At 37.3% G+C, this 18,951-nt stretch overlaps 1 protein-coding gene across 4 annotated transcripts in view; it reads right to left on the reverse strand.

The window, feature by feature from the left end:
* The window catches only part of cdk14 (cyclin dependent kinase 14), a 160,778-nt gene that overhangs the window by 59,119 nt on the left and 82,708 nt on the right, over positions 1 to 18,951 (reverse strand). For all 4 annotated transcript variants that reach the window (XM_056259470.1, XM_056259473.1, XM_056259472.1 and 1 more), the window contains 2 exons: positions 12,986 to 13,109; positions 5,350 to 5,470 (listed from right to left, as the gene is read on the reverse strand). In XM_056259470.1, the coding sequence (XP_056115445.1) occupies positions 5,350 to 5,470; positions 12,986 to 13,109 (245 nt within the window). The remainder of the gene's footprint in view (positions 1 to 5,349; positions 5,471 to 12,985; positions 13,110 to 18,951) is intronic.

An 18,951-nucleotide genomic window follows, 5' to 3' on the forward strand; every position in this document is an offset into this window, starting at 1 on the left:
CAAATACCTCTGGAAGCGGACAAGCTCAAAACATTTTTGACACCTAAATTTAGCGTCGCCCACTTGTGATTGACAAAACCGCTTCTTAATACCAGGTGTAAACAGGGCCTGGGATTGGACATCACAATCAGGAACCTGGCAAGAAGAGGCTGGAAACATCTGAGGTGACAGAAATGATGATTGTTCTGTTACAGTAATTGTTTATAATGATTTCTGTCTCAGTGAGATTAAACCTTCAGAAAAAATTGAGAGCCGAACCCCTTTGAGCTAAAATATTTACTTGAAGCCCCGCTGAGACTTTAAGTTAAGTCATTTAACAACACATTCACATGTTCACAATTCTCTGATGTCGGTCACATGCATGCATCTGATCTAATAAACTATTTCATCTTTTTATTAAATGTTTGATTGTTTTTGTTTAATGTATTTTAGGAAAGAAAGAAAGAAATTAAACATTAAAAGGAAGAGAACTAAAAATAGAACAAAACACAAAGCTGAGAGCAGAGAATGAAATTATTTGGCAAGGATGAAACATTTTTCAATATTTGACTATATTGTGATTATTATCAGTGTTTTTTTTCTACTTGGCCAACTACTTGGAATGATCTTTACCAATATTGGAGTGAATTTTGTGTAAAATAAAATAAAGAGGCAAACATAGTGTGTAGGCTATTTCACATGCTACTATATCATTAAATTATATAGCATTATGATAAAGCAACATTAAAGCCATCCATCATCCTGCTCACTGAGAGACAATTACAATGATGTAATGGGAAAAATATTTTACTTTTTTTTATTCTAGAGTTGCCGAGCTTTAAATAGTGTGTATATGTGTAGATCTTCAGTAAGGCCATGACAGGCAGTGAGCGTGTGGCACATGCTGGTGTGTTTCAGCGGCTGTCGGGCTCCATTCGTCAGCAAGCGATTGTTTCCTGACACTTTCTAGCCCAGTGCACACGGTCACATCCTTCCCTGACAGAAACTGGGACAGAGCCACACAAACCAAACTCGCCAGCACAGCAGTGAGATGTAAAACTCAACCGGCCTTTTAAGAATCAGCCTATCCGTCTCCAGATCCAGTCAGACCCCTCACCTCAACACACTCGGGTTTAAAATGTGGTTGTGATATCGGTTTATCTCGAGCGGTTTGAGCTGACTGGCAGGCGGCTGATAAGATGTCAGCTTATAGACGTGATGCCTCGCAGTCGGGCGGAGACGACCTCGTGCTAATCCTCATCCTGACTGAGCCGCGACATGAACGGGTGACAGGAAAACCCTCCCGCACATGCGCGTGTACCTGCAGCCATGTGGAAAAGTGCCCTTCAGATCGGACCACCTGCTCCAGTTTCCCTCTTAATTGCCAGTGGAGTCTGCAGCTGCGGTCCCGAGAACGGCTCGGGTCACGGCTCATTTCTCAGGACAGCAGCTCCTCCCACCTCTTTAGACCGGCAGACCCCTGGACCAACACCGAAAATACGGGCCAATTACTCCAAATCTTTATTTAAAGGTAGAGTAGGCAAATTGTTTTATAAGCACTTTTCGTTATACTGGTTGAAACTCATCCTGATGGCAATCAATAACAGAAGAGGTCTAAATATTAAAACATGAATTTTTTTTTTGGTCCTGAGACTTCCACAGAAAATATATGTACGTTTAATCGTTGCATTCGGTCCGATGTCCTACCTGCCTGTCAACATATGCATTTCCATTACTCCGCGTACCAATCAGCCGCCTTTTACAGTTCCTCCTGAACCAAAACAACAAGCTTACGCCGGGTTCACACCGGTAGCTGAAGCGACGCGGAACGGAAAATCACGCGCAGTCCGGCGCCTGCCTGTTCACACCTGACGCGTATTCTTCGCGGACGTCGACAAGCGCTTCTGCTCAGTTGTTGTTTATTCAGAGCTATTTTTTTACATCATGGGTAAGTAAATAACCTCATAATATAAATACACCATGTTTCTGTAACCAAGAAGTTTGTACACTTCTTTTATTAAACACACAGCCAGAGAGAGAATATGGTAGACAGTTATAGTAGTGTATATATACCGTTGAAATATACATCCTCTCTTCAAATTTATTAAATCTATTTTCCTCTTCCTGTTTCCCAGTGCGAGTAGACAGGAGGAGAGCCCTTGCCCTATATATTTTGATTATAGGGTATTATAGGGTATTTTAATTAGAAAATTGCTTATATTTTGACAATTGACCGGATGGTCGAGTGTTTCTTGGTGTAACTTCCTGCCGGAATTGACGCGGATCACTCGCGCCTCGCGAAAAAAATAGACCAGACGCCGAAACTGGCGCTTCACGGCGCGTGCCGGCTGCGCCGCGCTGCGGCGGGTGTGAACGACACCATAGGTTAACATGGGCGCCGAAAGGAAGCGGCCTCCGTTCCGCGCCGCTTCAGCGTCCGGTGTGAACCCGGCGTTATGCTGCGTTCACTCCATGTCGTAACCGTAATTACAATATGGAAACCCGTGACTTTCTACACTAAGCAGGATTTATGCATTTCTATGTCAACACTATCAACGGCGAAATGATTATGCAGCAGTCAGGTGGTACAAGTAAGAGCTCTTTAAGTTGTTTACGTTTATTATTATTGTAAAGGTATGTGCTTTGAGACATGAGGTAGTTTAATGCCGTCTCGTGACGCTTTGCAGACTCCGCTGTACGCGTTCATGTGTTTTGAAGGAGGCGTGGCTTTGGAGACGCTCTAAAGGGAGGGTGTGATCTCATGCTTTCAAAACAAGCTTGCTATTGCTAGCCTCTTCAGAATTGCCTACCCTACCTTTAAGGCAAGACACTACAGCCAAAACCATTGTGGGGTTTTTTCATGCAATGGTCAATTTTGACATTTTGGACTGTTTGGCTTTTCATAATGTGTTGTTTCTAGTGACTAGTGGAGAGACAACATCCAAAATACACATTTACGTGTTTATTTTAATGCACTTTATCCATTTATGTTTGTAGATTTTAATGACAATGTCTATCTTTAAAGGCGAGTCAGAAATCTCCACTTCAGCAGCTTTACATACACCAAATGCATCTTTAACCTGGCTTTATTCAATGTTCAGATTTCTGTATCCACATGTGTGCATTTTTAATTGTATAATGCCTCATTTGCATATTTAAACATAACATTAAATGTCTTAATGTACTGTGATCAATTAATTGGGAAAAAGTGTAGAGATCTATTAGTTTACATTTGTACTCTTTTCTCATCTGCTATCTTCCCTTATAGTTAATGACAGTCTGTTGATACAACATCACAGTTACATCAAATAAATAATGTGCATTTAATCTATAACATTTACATGTAATCTGTTTGTTAATGCGAGTGGTTGTTAGCACATTACTATTCACTGCAGGAAGCTGAGTTCTAAATTAAGATTTGATTCTTGCCTTATTTGAATATGATTTATGATTTTAATTCCTTATGCAAATTTTGACATATGACAGATTTTATCCGGGACCATATCCGTGCATCTCCATGCTAAGTTTCATTACATTATTGATTATTATTCTAGCGTTATCATACTCTCAGTAGCACCAGACTGAAATTGCAAATCCACATCATTTCACACTTATACAAGATTTCCCCCCTCTAAAATATACCTTATATTATATTTCAGGATATAATTTAAACTCAATAACCAAGAGGATATCACTTTCACTTTCAAGATAACGTGACATTTTTGTGACATTTGAGTGACATTTTTCTCATCCACTTGCTGAGACACGAAAGCACGAGTGTGAAAGGTCTGCTGGACTGGGACGGAGCTGGACCAATGCGACACACGCGCACACACACACACACACAAACACACACACACACACACACACACACAGTTTGGCTTTGATTCTAATGACTGTTGATTTGTGCAGCCGCTGTGTAACTGCCACTCAGAGAGGAAAACTGCACACGCTCCACTGCTCTCAGCATCGATTCACACACGGGGCAGAAAGGGTTATGAGGAGGAGAGAGATGAGATGATAAGAAAAACAACAACTAAACAGTCTAAAGACACAAAGAGAAGTAGAAGAGATCTTCTGTCATAAAAAGAATGGAAAGAGCATAGCCTATAGTTGTGAAAATATACAAATATATCATCAGAAAAAATGCAACTATCAAATATAAAAATATATATATAATATATAACATACACTCACTGGCCACTTAGTAGTAGGTACACCTGTTCAACTGCTAGTTACTAATCAGCCAATCACATGGCAGAAACTCAATGCGTTTAGGCATGTAGACATGGTCAAGACGATCTGCTGAAGTTCTAACTGAGCTTGAATTACCTTGAATTGAACAGAGTATGAATTACCTGAGTCTGTGAGTCTCTCAACAGTGTTCGGCAGCGTCTCTACTAATAGCGAAACTGTACGTTCATCTTCTCCAAGAACAGCGCCGTTATTACCTCGCTAGTGAGAAATGTCATGTAGCTTTTAAGTTGTTTAACTATCAACTTGTCTTTCTATGCTATTGTTACTATATTTATTAGCTTGGTCAGTGTCATTGTGGGTTTTGGTTCTTTTGCTGTTGTCGGCTGTAGTGACCTTTGAAATAACTGAAATCGTTTGGCGAAGTGATGTGGAACTGTAATGCGGTCAAGAAGATCTGCCTGGAACTACTTTAGCCATGCGTTTCCCTGAATATAATTGCACAGCTTAGAACGTTCGTCAACCAATCAGATTCAAGCATTTAACAGCCCCATAGTATAATAATAATATTATATAAAAGTATACAAGTATAATATAAAAATATCTATTATGATATTTTAACATGTATAAAAATATAGAAATATATCATAAAAAATATACAAAAAAATATAGAAATAGATGAGAAGGCAACTTCGAAAAGGAAGGAAAGAATAAAGGAATGCACAATATTTTGAAATAAACTCAATACTGCGATATGACTATTGTCTAAACATGCAGGCTGGGACTTAAATAAATATACAATAATAAAATAAAAGCTTGATGGGTTACATGTTTGAAAATGAAGAAATATTAGTATTGAAATTTTACACTAAAGTAAAATTATTTTTATTACTAGATTCTTTATTTTATATGGTACAATATTATTTCTTATTTTGTTTAATATTTTTACGTAATCATCACACTAAATCATAATTCTTTTTTTTGTCATACTGAAAAATAGCAGGAATGTGGCCTATAAAACTCAAGTGGGGAGAAAAAAAATACTCTAGAAAATAATAGCTGTAGAATTTACTTTTACTAGCACTAAAAAGAGAAAATCGTTTCAATTTCACAAATAATTACAGTAACTGGAAGGATGTGGGGATGTTGTGACTGTGATGTGATCAGAGCTCTCACCACATGTCCAGACAGGTGGAGTAGTCAGTGGAGCCGAGCAGCACGTCTGGAGGACGATACCAGAGAGTCACCACCTCATTAGAGTACGTGTGGCTGGGGACCGACTTCGCACGAGCCAGACCTGCAGAAAACACACACACATGATCATCACTTAGGAGACAGAAGTTTACAAACGCACAGCTCACTGAGATCTCAGCTCTTCCAGCTCACAGGAGAGCCGAGGCGTGCTTTAATTAACCCGTTTCCCTTAAACACACTTGACTTCCTGTATTTGGAGCTGCTCGGCGAGGGGGCGTTTAAAGCGGGATGGAAATAACAGCAAAGGCTTCACGCCAGTATAATTTGCAGTCAATAATCCTGCAGCTAAACAAAGGGCTGCGTCAGAGAGAAAGAGAGGCTGTGATTTAGGTTAACACACCGACGGAGCCTCTAATCATCATTACACTAAACTGGAGAGTAATAGTCACCCGGGTGGCAGCGCAACCCGCATCTGAGCCTATAATTGATGGGAGAGCGAGAAAATGAGGAGGAGCGGATGAGAGGTCAGAGATGATGAAGGCAATCGAGGAGGAGGGAGGACGTCCTTTCCTGGTCCTGAGGCGGTCGTCATGGCAACGCAGCGGGCGAGCTGACATTAACTATGAACGCCGGCTGAAGGAGATCGAGGGAGCGTCACGTAATGAAGGCCTCAGTGTCCGCCGGTTCAAAGCGCTCGCCGCCCGCCTGCCGCTCAGGAACTCTGAGGGTCTCCGGAGGGGGTCGAGGGTCAAGCTGAGTAAATTATACATCACTCACTGTCCCAGAGTGAGTGACATGAAGGACAGAAAGAGATGAGGAGACAACCAGAAGAGATAAGAAAGAACAAAGAGAGGGAAAAATTAGGAGGAGTTATGAAGGTTTGGAAAAAAATTTAGGAGGAATTAGGGCTGCACGAGATTTCGAAATAAAACCGTGATATGGCTTAATGTAACTGTCGAATCAACCTTTCGGTTTTTGCGACCGGTTTCAGAGTGAACTACACGCAAGTACTTCGCGATACAGTATAATATACAACTAATCAAGATATTTTAATATGTATATATTTTAATATATATATACACATACACACAAAAACATAATATAATACAATTAGACAACTATCACAATATATCAACATACGTACATAAAAATATACAAAAACAATATATCATAAAAATAAATAAAATGCTATCATATTTTAACATAAAAATATAATATCATAAATATACAACTATGCTATACTACTAACATATAGGAAAGCATACAAATATTTTAAAACATACTATCATCATACATTAACATATATAAAATATACAACTACCATGATATTAGAACTAGAACTTCGGTGCACAATTTATCGAAATAAAATCAGAATATCTTGATTAAATAAATATCTGCACTACCAGTTTCAGAGTGAGGTGAAGAGTCAAATGAACACTGTGCTTTTTATTTGTCCAAAACCCGTCAAACTAAAAGCTCTATACATTATAAACAAATAAGCTCTATTTTAGTTTAGACCTTGCCTTGAAATTCAGCAGTCAGTCAAATACACACACACATATCTAAATGAACAGGGATTTCCTCCACTACAACAAACACACACCGCATACATAAGTGGGTGAGTCGATCTAAACACACCGTTTGATTAAACGTCCGTCTCATCTACACATCCATCAATGCAGAGTAGACTATGATCAAAATATGAAAAATGCAATAAAGGCATATTCAATACCTCCAGGTGTCACATGTCCGCTGTGGCAGAGATGATCGGGAGGAGTTTCATTACAGTGTCGTTATTTTCACACATTTCTGGGTTGCAATTACAGATAGTTTGGCTGGTAATTTCTGTGCGGTGATCGAACCCAGTGCTGATGACAGACGCTGCACATTAGCGTCACCATTTTCATATGCAAAATTGATTAACTCCTTTATCAAGATGTTAATGAAGTGAATTAGCCGTCAGAATGGATGCATGTCAATACCTGCTTCATCAAAATAACCTGGAGATGCGATTGTGTGTGCTTTAGTGTGCCACATACACATCACCATGTTTCGATACATCTGCTGAATACACTCAATCAATACATCCTTAAAAATAAAGCTGTTTATATAGTTCTTTACAAAACTTCATACATGTACACATGCATATATATATATATATATATATATAGTGTGTGTATGTATTAAAATTTACATTTAATCATTTAGCAGACGCTTTAATCCAAAGAAATTTACAAATGAAGAGAACAATTGAAGCAGTCAAATCAACAATAGGCAAATGTCGTGACCAGTCTCAGCTAGACCAGTTACTGTAGGTCTAGCTGGGATTTTTTATTTAATAGATATAGAATTGTAAGTGTTAGTATTATGGAGTCAAATGTTGGCGAAAGAGATGCATCTTTATATATATATATGAGAGAGTCCTGTGTTAATTCCAGAGGGACGAGTATAAAACCCCTCTGAAGAAGGATTAAATGATGGAGCTCAGCAAGAAAGCTGCAAAAGATATGCTTTGCTTTTGGAGGATTCACAATTCCCATTAGGCCCATCTTAAGCATACAGTATACCATCAGCAGGACTAACATACACTTATTCATACAGCACAAGAAAGAACGTCTGAGATCAAACTAAAGCTCACGGCTCCTTATGGAAGCTTGGTTCCAACACGGTATAAAAAAATAAGAAAGGTAATTGCGATGATTTTCCTCACAATTCTGACAATTCAGATTTTTTTTCAATATAAACTCAGAATTCGCCTTTGGCTAAGCCCCGCCCCCCTTAGTTACTGTTGCTACGTCCGACAAACAAACTTCATCTGGGCTCTGGTAATGCTCTGGTATCAACATGGCTTATGCTGTGACAGCTCTTCCTGCTGAAATTTTATCAAACTTTTATAAAGCAGCATATAAAGTGTCCGATAGAAGTAGGCAAAAGGGGCAGCAATATACGTTCGAAGGCTATATTCACGACATACATGTGAAACGCAAGGAACAACAAGGCATCCAAATAGAGGCAAAAGCATACCGGTCACAGTCAAAAAATGAACCACCGCATATCCTACTAATCGAGACGGAGGCTGGGACTAACAATATCACGGAGCAACACTGTTCATGCAAAGCTGGGTAGGTCTCTATTCACTTCTATAATCGTTATTACAAAGCAAACGGACTACGCATAACGTTGTATTTATTAGCAGCGTGTGCTAGACGACACTTGTCAGGATTTGACTTCGGTTTGGGAAGGGAAAAAAACGGACACCCCCCTCCAACCTCTCTGGAAAACGCGTATCTGTTACAAATGCCCCAGGCACAACGTTTAACCATATTTTTGATAAAACTACGACGGTAATAGCCTGCCGAGACCAAAAATATGAGACGCCTGTGTTAAAGTCAATGGAGCGCTGTGAAAAAGTGTCGGACCACTGTGGGAGCTCGTTCTTGGCTGCGCTGTGATTGGTCAATCTACATTCTAGGGGTGTGGCTTAGCCAAAGGCGAATTGTGAGGAAAAAAAGTCAGAATTGTGAGATATGTCAAAATGGTAAGATATAAACTCAAAATTACGAGAAAAAAAGTTAGAATTGCGATTTAGATTCAGAATTATGAGGGGAAAAAAGTGAAAATTGCAAACAAAACTATGGTGTGGTGTATTTAAAGCTGCTGAAGTGGAGATTTCTGACTGAAAATTGCGAGAATTCTGAAAAGAAAATCAAAATCAAAATGGCAAGATATTAACTGGCAATTAGAGAATAAAATCTAAATCGTAAGATATAAACTCAGAATCGGGAGGGGAAAAGATTGCAATTGTGAGAAAAAATATATAATTTTGAGGTAAAAGTAACAATTATCTTTTGATTTTCCCGCAGCTCCTCGCATCCTCCTCTTGTCTGGTCCTCGCGGGCCAGCACAGCTTCAACAGCTTCAACACCTTCAGCACAGCAGATCTAGCTCAGTCTCTGTAGGGTCTGACTGGAGCACATCTGCTCCCCTGTACCTCATATCCCACCAGCGGCACGCGAGGGAACCAGTGGATTCCTGAACTCAGACACAACTCTCGCTCGACTGCAGTCAGCAGATGTTCAGTCCATCACAAACACACACGGGAGGGTGTGAAACACGGTCCTGCAAACAGTGTGTCGACTCTGCTGTGCTCATGTGGAAGACACCGGTTTAAACGCTTCCAAAAATGGTACATGAGTTGGAAACTGAAATCACAGCGAAAGCGCTCAGCAGTGTTCCCATAAAGCACTGCTTCACCCTACACACTTAAACTACTCGCAATATTTTGCAATAAAATTGAAATAATGTATCTTTAGTGAAAAATAAATGTTGTAAAATTGCTGTTGCTTAAACTACTTGGACTATTGTAATATTATAGTTAGTCATCTATTTATTTATTTTACTTTAAGACCGGTAATAACTTTTTCTTTCATCTAAAATTAGTCTTTGATTTAATTTGAAAACAAAAAAGTAAAATTGATTATATATGCCAAAATATATATAAAAAAATTATTACACTGCCTAAAACTCACACCCTACTTTAAATATTTTGCAATAAACTTAATTAATTTTTTTAAATATATTTAATTATATGAAATGTTGTTTAAATATGTAAACGGGAATTATCTAATTAAATATAATTTGCACACATTCCCAGAACAGAAATATGAGAATAGAATAAAGTCAGGATCAAAATTCTTGTTTGATTTTGTTCAACATACCTTTTTTATCACTCCATAAATCAGAAAATACTGTCAACCGACAGAAAGTAAATACATTTTCACCATGGTTTTAGGAATAAAAGCTTACATAAATCAGGCGAATGATGTATGACCAAGCCTTCAGAACATAGATATGAATAAAACTGTAAAGTTTGGAGTATGTAAAGCTGTTGAAGTGGAGATTTCTGACTCCGTGCAGGAGAGAAAAAAAACTCACAATCTTTAAAGATATGTGTTGTCATCGAAATCTACAGACGCAAATAGATAAAGCGCAATAAAAAAAATCCTTAAATGTGTTTTGGATGTTTTCTTTCCACTAGTCTGAAAGAAGGCATTTTATGGAAATCTTCTAGCATCTACAGTGACCACACATCTCATCTTTCCCTGCAGATGATGAAGTCTTATAATGTTGCTGCACACTTGTGGAGGACAGGAGGGGCGGCGGTGACAGATCGGCCCCTGATGACCCCGCTGAGGACACCGGGAGAGCCGCACGCGAGCGCCCGGGCGGAGAGAGGGACCATATGCTGCGGCCCGCCGGTCCAAACGCCTCTCGCCAGCTGTTTGAGGACACGGAGACACCAGAAATACACTGCTTTTGGCAGGGCTGAGACTCCCGCTTGAATCACTCCGGCCCTAATTGAGCGGAAGGAACAACGTCCCACCAGGAATCTGAGGAGCAATCTGCTGGTCAAGCTGTCTGTCTGTCTCGCCATACTTCCCTTTTCTTTCGTTCGTTCACATTTTGCTTTGTTGCGAATGATTGCTATTCACCTCCTGACCAGCTTTTGTCACGATTGTTCATCCTCCGTTTCTCTCAGAATCCTGTCAGGAGTTTTACTTCCTACAAAAGAGCCCAGCAGTGACACGCAGCTTTGGTTATTGAAGTATTTCTCCTGTTCATGTTCTCCATTAGGTTGTAAAAACGTCCTTAAATCTCCAATATTTGATTTGAAGCAAGAAAATTTTAATTAGGAGGAAAAAGTGTCCTTAAATTGAGGGAATGAGCAGCTCATCCAATTAAGCACTGTAAATAATGCAATCACAAAACAATGTATATATAAAATATTGTAATATAATACAATATATTTTATATTGTAGGTAGTATAATATATATATATATAAGACTATATGTATTTATTTATTTGTGTATTGTGTATTGATTATATATATATAAAATATTATACAATATTACAAAATTGTATTTTAAAATATTAAATAAATGAATACTAAATATATATATATATATATAATATTTTGCAATAAACATAAAATAGTGTGTATATATTGTAATAAACTTAACATATTTTAATACTGTATATATGATTTTAAATGGAATATTTTACAATAAACAACATATTGTGTGTGTGTATATATATATATATATATATATACACACACATACAGTATTTTATGTTTATTGCAAAATATTCCATTTAAAATCATTAAAAAAATTATATTTAATAAATACAAACATTACTGAAACTAGTACCGGTATAATAAACAAACTCATTAAATAAAACTAATAAAAAAAATTAATCTTAATAAACACATATTGAATTTTATAAAAAATGTTTTATTTCATATACTGTATATACTTTTTTTAATTAAAATATTTTTGCAATAAGTTTAATGCAAATGATTCCAAGTGGTTTGAGAGAATAGGGAGACGCACTGCTTTATGGGAGTACTTTTGGTGTGATTTTGAAGGTGAACAGAACTATAAGCAGTAAAACTATCAGTCACAGGTCAGCATGTCTCCATACTTCTGTTCCAGCTCAATCTCTTCTCACGACTCGCTCTTCTGCGGGGTGTGTGTCTTCTGTCTCTTCACACTCACAACAGGCCTGTTAGCTATCAAAGCAGTCGAAGCAGTGCTCTACCCATAATGCCATCGGGAAACGAGACTGGGCATATGGTGCCACGACAAGGAGGGGTTAGACACACACACACACACACACACACACACACACACACACACACACACACACACACACACACACACACACACACGCACACACGCGCACACGCGCACACGCGCACGACATCACCAGCACAGGTACTATGGTACCAAACTGACACTAAATTAAAGAATAAAGCATTAATACCAGTCGTTGTACATTATCTGTAGTAGTGAATCATTCTGTACTGTAACCGCAATCTGGACATAAACTGTCAAGACAGCCGCAATGAAAAGATTGATATGCACCTATTATGTAAATGACGTATTATCCAGGAAGAGCAGAAAGACCGTAACAACATGTTCAAATCACAACAAAATACACGTTTAATGACACTACCGTATGAATTATGTATTATTCACTTGAAACGTCTGAAATGTGGTTAAAAAAAACGACAAACGATTTTGGTGGTTCACAAAGACAATGGATCTCATTCACATAAATACATTTCAATATGATTTATTTATTAAATATTAATACTTTATTTGTTTGATTTAAATTAAATATAAATTGTTTATCAGTTTAAAACTATCTCTGACAGAAATATTGATATACAAGACTAAAATTACACAATGAACAAATAAACAGAATATTAAAATATTATTATATGGTTATTTATTTATTAGATATTAATATTTATTTATCAGTAATTTGATTTATCAAATTAAATATAATTCGTTTTTTTCTGAATTTTTTTTATATTGAATATCAATACACAAATAAATAAATACATAGAGTCTTATCTATTAAATATAATTTTTCATATACATATTCACACACAATCGTATAGGAGCATTTTTGCCCTGATATCTTGAATTTGAGGGTATTTCTAATTGCATTCTACAGGCTTCATCACACAGTGAGTTGTTGCCCTGCTTTATGTTCATCACCAATCAACTGTATGAAATGTCAAACGTTGTACAGCGGGGGATTTCTTACCGAAGTCGGCCAGTTTGAGCTCGCCTGTGTCGCTGATGAGCAGGTTCTGTGGCTTCAGGTCTCGGTGAAGGATGTAGCGCTGATGGATGTAAGACAGACCCCTCAATAACTGGAACAGGAACAGCTGCGGAAACAGATCAGTTCGTGTGTAAGCATCACAAATCATCAACACATATTTTCATCTATGACACCAGCGAATCAATATTTCATTTGTAAAACCCAAATCACCAGGATCCATCCCATCACAAGTGTCAATTGAAGTAAACAGGATCCTGTAAACGTGACACACACTTCTCCATCTAAGGATGTTATTTGTTCCCATCTTCCTCATATACAGCAATCCCCATCGATATTGTGCTTTTATGTTATCTCATTTTATTCAGCAGCGTCAATACATGTGGAGTATTGATGAAGACAAGCGAACCTCCTTAAATCAATCTACAAAAGAAAGTGAACAATCGATGCGCGAAACACATCTGAAGCAAACACAACCACGGCCTTCACTCGTAAAGCCTCACATCAATCTGAGGAGAGCGAGAGTGGCCCGAAGAGATTCAAATGCCTCTCCGTCAAACAAAACCATCAAGGTCTCGGACAATTAGGCGAAGCACGGGAGCGCGGCGTCCAATCAGAGAAGAGTTCATCTGGAGTCATCGGGGTCAGAAGAGGCTTCACACACTCAGGTTTACTCATGTGGAGCCAAACACAGTTCTGAGGACGCTCCTGCTCATTAAGAGTCTGCAGAGAACAGGTTTAACGATACAGTTATTCTCCAGCATCTCCGGTGACGTGTCAAATGGCCATCAAGGGAGCGCTTAACTGCTCACTTCAAGAGAAACATCCCACAATCACATTAACATTATATTCCAGACAGAATGATCTACAGGAGTGAGGAAAGACTTGTAAACAAGGGGGAAATCAGCAAATACAGAATCACTGGTATACAACATTGATAAACAAAACACACACACACATATATGTATATAGTTTGTTGATATTAATATTTTTCGGGTTAAAACTTGCTCTGACAGAACTATTGATTTGCAATACAGATAAATAGATATGATTATAGTTCAATGATAATACATGAATTTATGATAATTTTAATATTTATGTTTATTAAATTGTTTGCTCTTACAGAAATATTTACATTCAACAACAGTGATATATAATATATATATATATATATTAAATATTAACTATTATATTTATTATTGGGCAATGACATAAAATAATAACTTAATAATAAATTCATCAATAAAATTAAACAAATATATATGATGATATTTACAGATAGAGAAACAGACAGACAGAGAGACAGATAGAGAAACAGACAGACAGACAGACAGACAGACAGACAGATAGAGAAACAGACAGACAGACACAGACAGAGACAGACAGACAGATAGAGAAACAGACAGACAGATAGATAGAGAAACAGACAGACAGACACAGACAGAGACAGACAGACAGATAGAGAAACAGACAGAGAGACAGACAGACACAGACAGACACAGACAGAGAGACAGACAGATAGATAGAGAAACAGACAGACAGAAAGACAGACAGATAGATGGAGAAACAGACAGAGACAGACAGACAGATAGAGAAACAGACAGAGAGACAGACAGACACAGACAGACACAGACAGAGAGACAGACAGATAGATAGAGAAACAGACAGACAGACACAGACAGAGACAGACAGACAGATAGAGAAACAGACAGAGAGACAGACAGACACAGACAGACACAGACAGAGAGACAGACAGATAGATAGAGAAACAGACAGACAGAAAGACAGACAGATAGATGGAGAAACAGACAGACAGAGAAACAGACAGACACAGACAGACAGATAGAGAAACAGACAGAGAGACACAGACAGACACAGACAGAGAGACAGACAGACACAGACAGACACAGACAGAGAGACAGACAGATAGAGAAACAGACAGACAGACAGACAGACACAGACAGAGAGACAGACAGACACAGACAGACACAGACAGAGAGACAGACAGATAGAGAAACAGACAGACAGACAGACAGACAGATATAAGTTTTTACACAGCAAATAGTCCAACATGCAATATAACCAAATCTATAAAACCTGACTAAGAGCCTTATTGAGGCTATACGGCCCACAGCACTGGACTACAGAGAGAGAGAGGCTGAGAGTTGACCGACCGCACATCCTTAAAATAATAATAATGAGAGAGAGAGAGAGAGAGAGAGAGAGAGAGGGAGAGAGAGAGAGAGAGAGAGAGAGAGAGAGAGAGAGAGAGAGAGAGAGAGAGAGAGAGAGAGAGAGAGAGAGAGAGAGAGAGAGAGACCAAAATTGATCATGTCACCAGCTACACATACCTCGGGCTGAACATAAGTGCAACTGGAAACCTAAATTTGGCCGTGAATGAACTGAAAGAGAAAGCAAGAAGGGCCTTCTATGCCATCAAAAAATCCATCCAAATTGAAATACCAATCAGAATCTGGCTCAAAATATTCCAATCAGTCATAGAACCAATTGCATTATATGGCAGTGAAGTTTGGGGTCCTCTCCTAAATCATGAATTCGACAAATGGGACAAAAATCCGATTGAAACCCTGCATGCCGAGTTCTGTAAGAGTATCCTGGGAGTGCAGAGGAACACACCGAACAACGCATGCAGGGCAGAATTAGGCCAATACCCTCTACTAATACACGTTCAGAAACGAGCCATCAAATTTTGGAAACATCTAAAGATGAGTGACCCCAACTCTTATCATTTTAAAGCCCTTAAAAACCATGAAATGAACACTGAGAAGAGCGCCCTCCTTCAGCTGGTCCTGAGGCTCCACACACACACTAACACCACTAACAGTGATCCGCCTCAGGACACACACACCCTCATCCACACAATCCGGCCCAACCACATGATCAAAGCACAACAGGAGAATTACCTGACCTATTGGACTCAATCAACAGAAAAACAAAGCAAACTAGAATGTTATTTGGCCCTAAATAGAGAATACACCACCGCAGAGTACCTGAGTACAGTGAAAGACTGTACACTAAGAAGAAGGATGACGAGGTACAGACTGAGCAATCACACCCTGACTGTGGAGACGGGCCGAGGTACAGACTGAGCAATCACACCCTGACTGTGGAGACGGGCCGACACCGACAGAACTGGCGGCCCAGAGAGAGACGCGTCTGCCCGTACTGTGAGCAGGGAGAAGTGGAGACCGAGCAACACTTCCTCACCCGCTGCCCCAACTATGAGGACATTAGAGGGACTTTCTATACAAAATTTGAGATACTTTGCCCTAACTTCCTACAATTAGACAACAAAACACAATTTCAACACCTATTAGGAGAAAAAACAGATTGTATCATATTAGCAGCAAGATACATTGATGCTTGTCACAAAAAGAGAGAGTCGACGACTAATCAGTGATGCGCCCACACACACACACACACACACTGAATTCTAAATTGTTCAGAGAATTTTTGAAATGTTCATAAACTGTTCTAATTATTATTATTATTATTTATGTATTTATTTTTATTTGGTACACTGTTAATTTGTACAATCAATTTAATTTGTACATTTAGATTTAAGTCATATTATAATATTTTATTATTTTGATGTCTTTATGTATTCCAAGCTTTGGCAATATTGTATTGTGTACAGTCATGCCAATAAAGCAATTTTGAATTGAATTGAATTGAATTGAGAGAGAGAGAGAGAGAGAGAGAGAAGACGGGCTCCAGTCAGATATGCAGGATGAAGAAACACAACAGGACAAAAAGGAGGGTCAGCTTTGAGCTGAGAAGAGCAGGAACGCCGAGGGCCTAATCTGCAGAACGAAAACACGATCAATACACACCTGGAATATCGACAATCCTCCGCTAACACAGACAGACCTGAAGGAAAGAGCAGCGCTGGCACTACAGGGAAAGATCAGGGTGAAAGTTTCATGTGCGTTTAGGGTTCAGTCTTCAGTTCTTTGTCAATGAAATGCTGCATCAGAAGATTAAGATGTTTGTAGCCAAAGATCATAATAAAACCTGAATGTTTGAGGACTATCAATGTAAACAGAGCTTGTTCTTTCATTATAGCCTTGAAATAAAGATCCAATCTCAAGGCCGGATCTGATTAAACTGGGAAGCGGAGACATTGCCTGGAGCTACACCCATGTGATGAGGATTAATACTACAAACCATTCAAGGCCATTCGCCATTACAACAGGCATTTCACTTCTGGGAAAATGGTAATTACATTATTGCTGCAAGAACGAGTGTAATTTATCATTTGTACAGCCATATCTCCATATCTGACTGATAATCCATCTTAACACTTTATCAATAATTCCACATTAACATATGAGCTCATATTGGTTTTTGATTATGATCCTCAACTATCTCACATATCACTAGTACTAATTACTTTACTACAGTAAGTGATCAGATGCACAGCTTTCACATGCTGGAGGATAAAATGGGTGAAAATAAATCCCACAAAAGCAACAATAACAATAAAAATGTTTTTAAAATATATGTACCATATATAACTATATTTATGTAATACTATAATAAAAATATGATTGCACTGTAAAAAAAAATCAAATATTTAATAATGATAGTTTGTCAAAATATTTACATTATAATTTTTTTAAATCTCTCTCTCTATATATATATATATATATAGTACTGTAAAATAAAAGGTAAATATTTAATAATAATAAAAGTTGTTGTTAATATATATATATATATATATATATATATATATAAAAATGATAATTATTAAAAATATATAAAATTATTATATAAAAAACAAGCATTTAATAATAATAATAATAATGAATTTTTATTTTATTTTAATTAATATAAAATATTTAACAAGTTACTATAATAAAATACTATTGTACTGTAAAATGAAAAATCAAATAGTTAATAATAACAACAATAGTTGTTGTTAAATATATTTATTTTTATTATTCAAATTAAATAATTAAAATGATGGAAAAACTACAGTAAAATATAAATCAATTTTAATAATAATAATATTGTTGTTAAAATATTTTATACAATTAGAACAATTGAATTACTGTAATATTTAATAATAATAATAATAACTGGTTGTTGTTAATATTTTAATATTTTATTAAATTATAAAACTAAAATTACTATAACAACCAACTATTGTACTGTAAAATAAAAACAAGCAATTATTAATAAAAAATAATGTTGTTGTTGAAACGTTTCTATTTGAATAAATTATAAAAATGAAAAGAATGACTATAATAAGATACAATATACATTTATACTGTAAAATCAAAAATCAAAAATCTAATAATAATAATAATAGTTGTTGTTAAAATATTTTATTTAAATTAATACAATTATTTTATATATATAAATAAATAAAATATTGAATAATAATAATAATATTTTACAGAACAACATTTCTTTGCTTTCAAAACGTTATTTTGGCAAAAAATAAGACGCTGCTAGCATCACCAGCTTTTGTGAAGTTTAGTCGAGAATCTTATCAGCGTACTTTCAGGTCAAAATGCAAACCTGCCAGGCAAAATGAGTAGAGCCACCACCTAAAAACACCACAGAACACCTTAGCAACAGCATAGCAACACACTGACGACTGCACTCATAGTTTCATCAGAAGAATCACAGCAGGATCGTCAGATATCTGGACGTTTAAGCTCTCCTGCAGGGTTCTGCTCTCAAAGCGACGGCACATCATTCCTCTTCCTGTGGCTTTATTTTAGAGACAAAATACAGCCGTATTTTCTGGGTGAATTGATCTCAGAAACTCGCCACTTTCCTGACAACACAGAAAAACACTGTTTTTCTCCTTCAAATTAATAGACTTTAAGTGTCTGTCTTATATGAAACAAAAGAAAAGACAAAAATGAATAGTTTCTATTGACTGAATGACCCGTTTCTTTCTCATACATATTTATTCT

The sequence above is a fragment of the Rhinichthys klamathensis genome, unplaced genomic scaffold (assembly GCF_029890125.1).
Source record: "Rhinichthys klamathensis goyatoka isolate OS25496 unplaced genomic scaffold, OSU_Roscu_1.1 h1tg000168l_1, whole genome shotgun sequence".
NCBI lineage: Eukaryota > Metazoa > Chordata > Actinopteri > Cypriniformes > Leuciscidae > Rhinichthys > Rhinichthys klamathensis.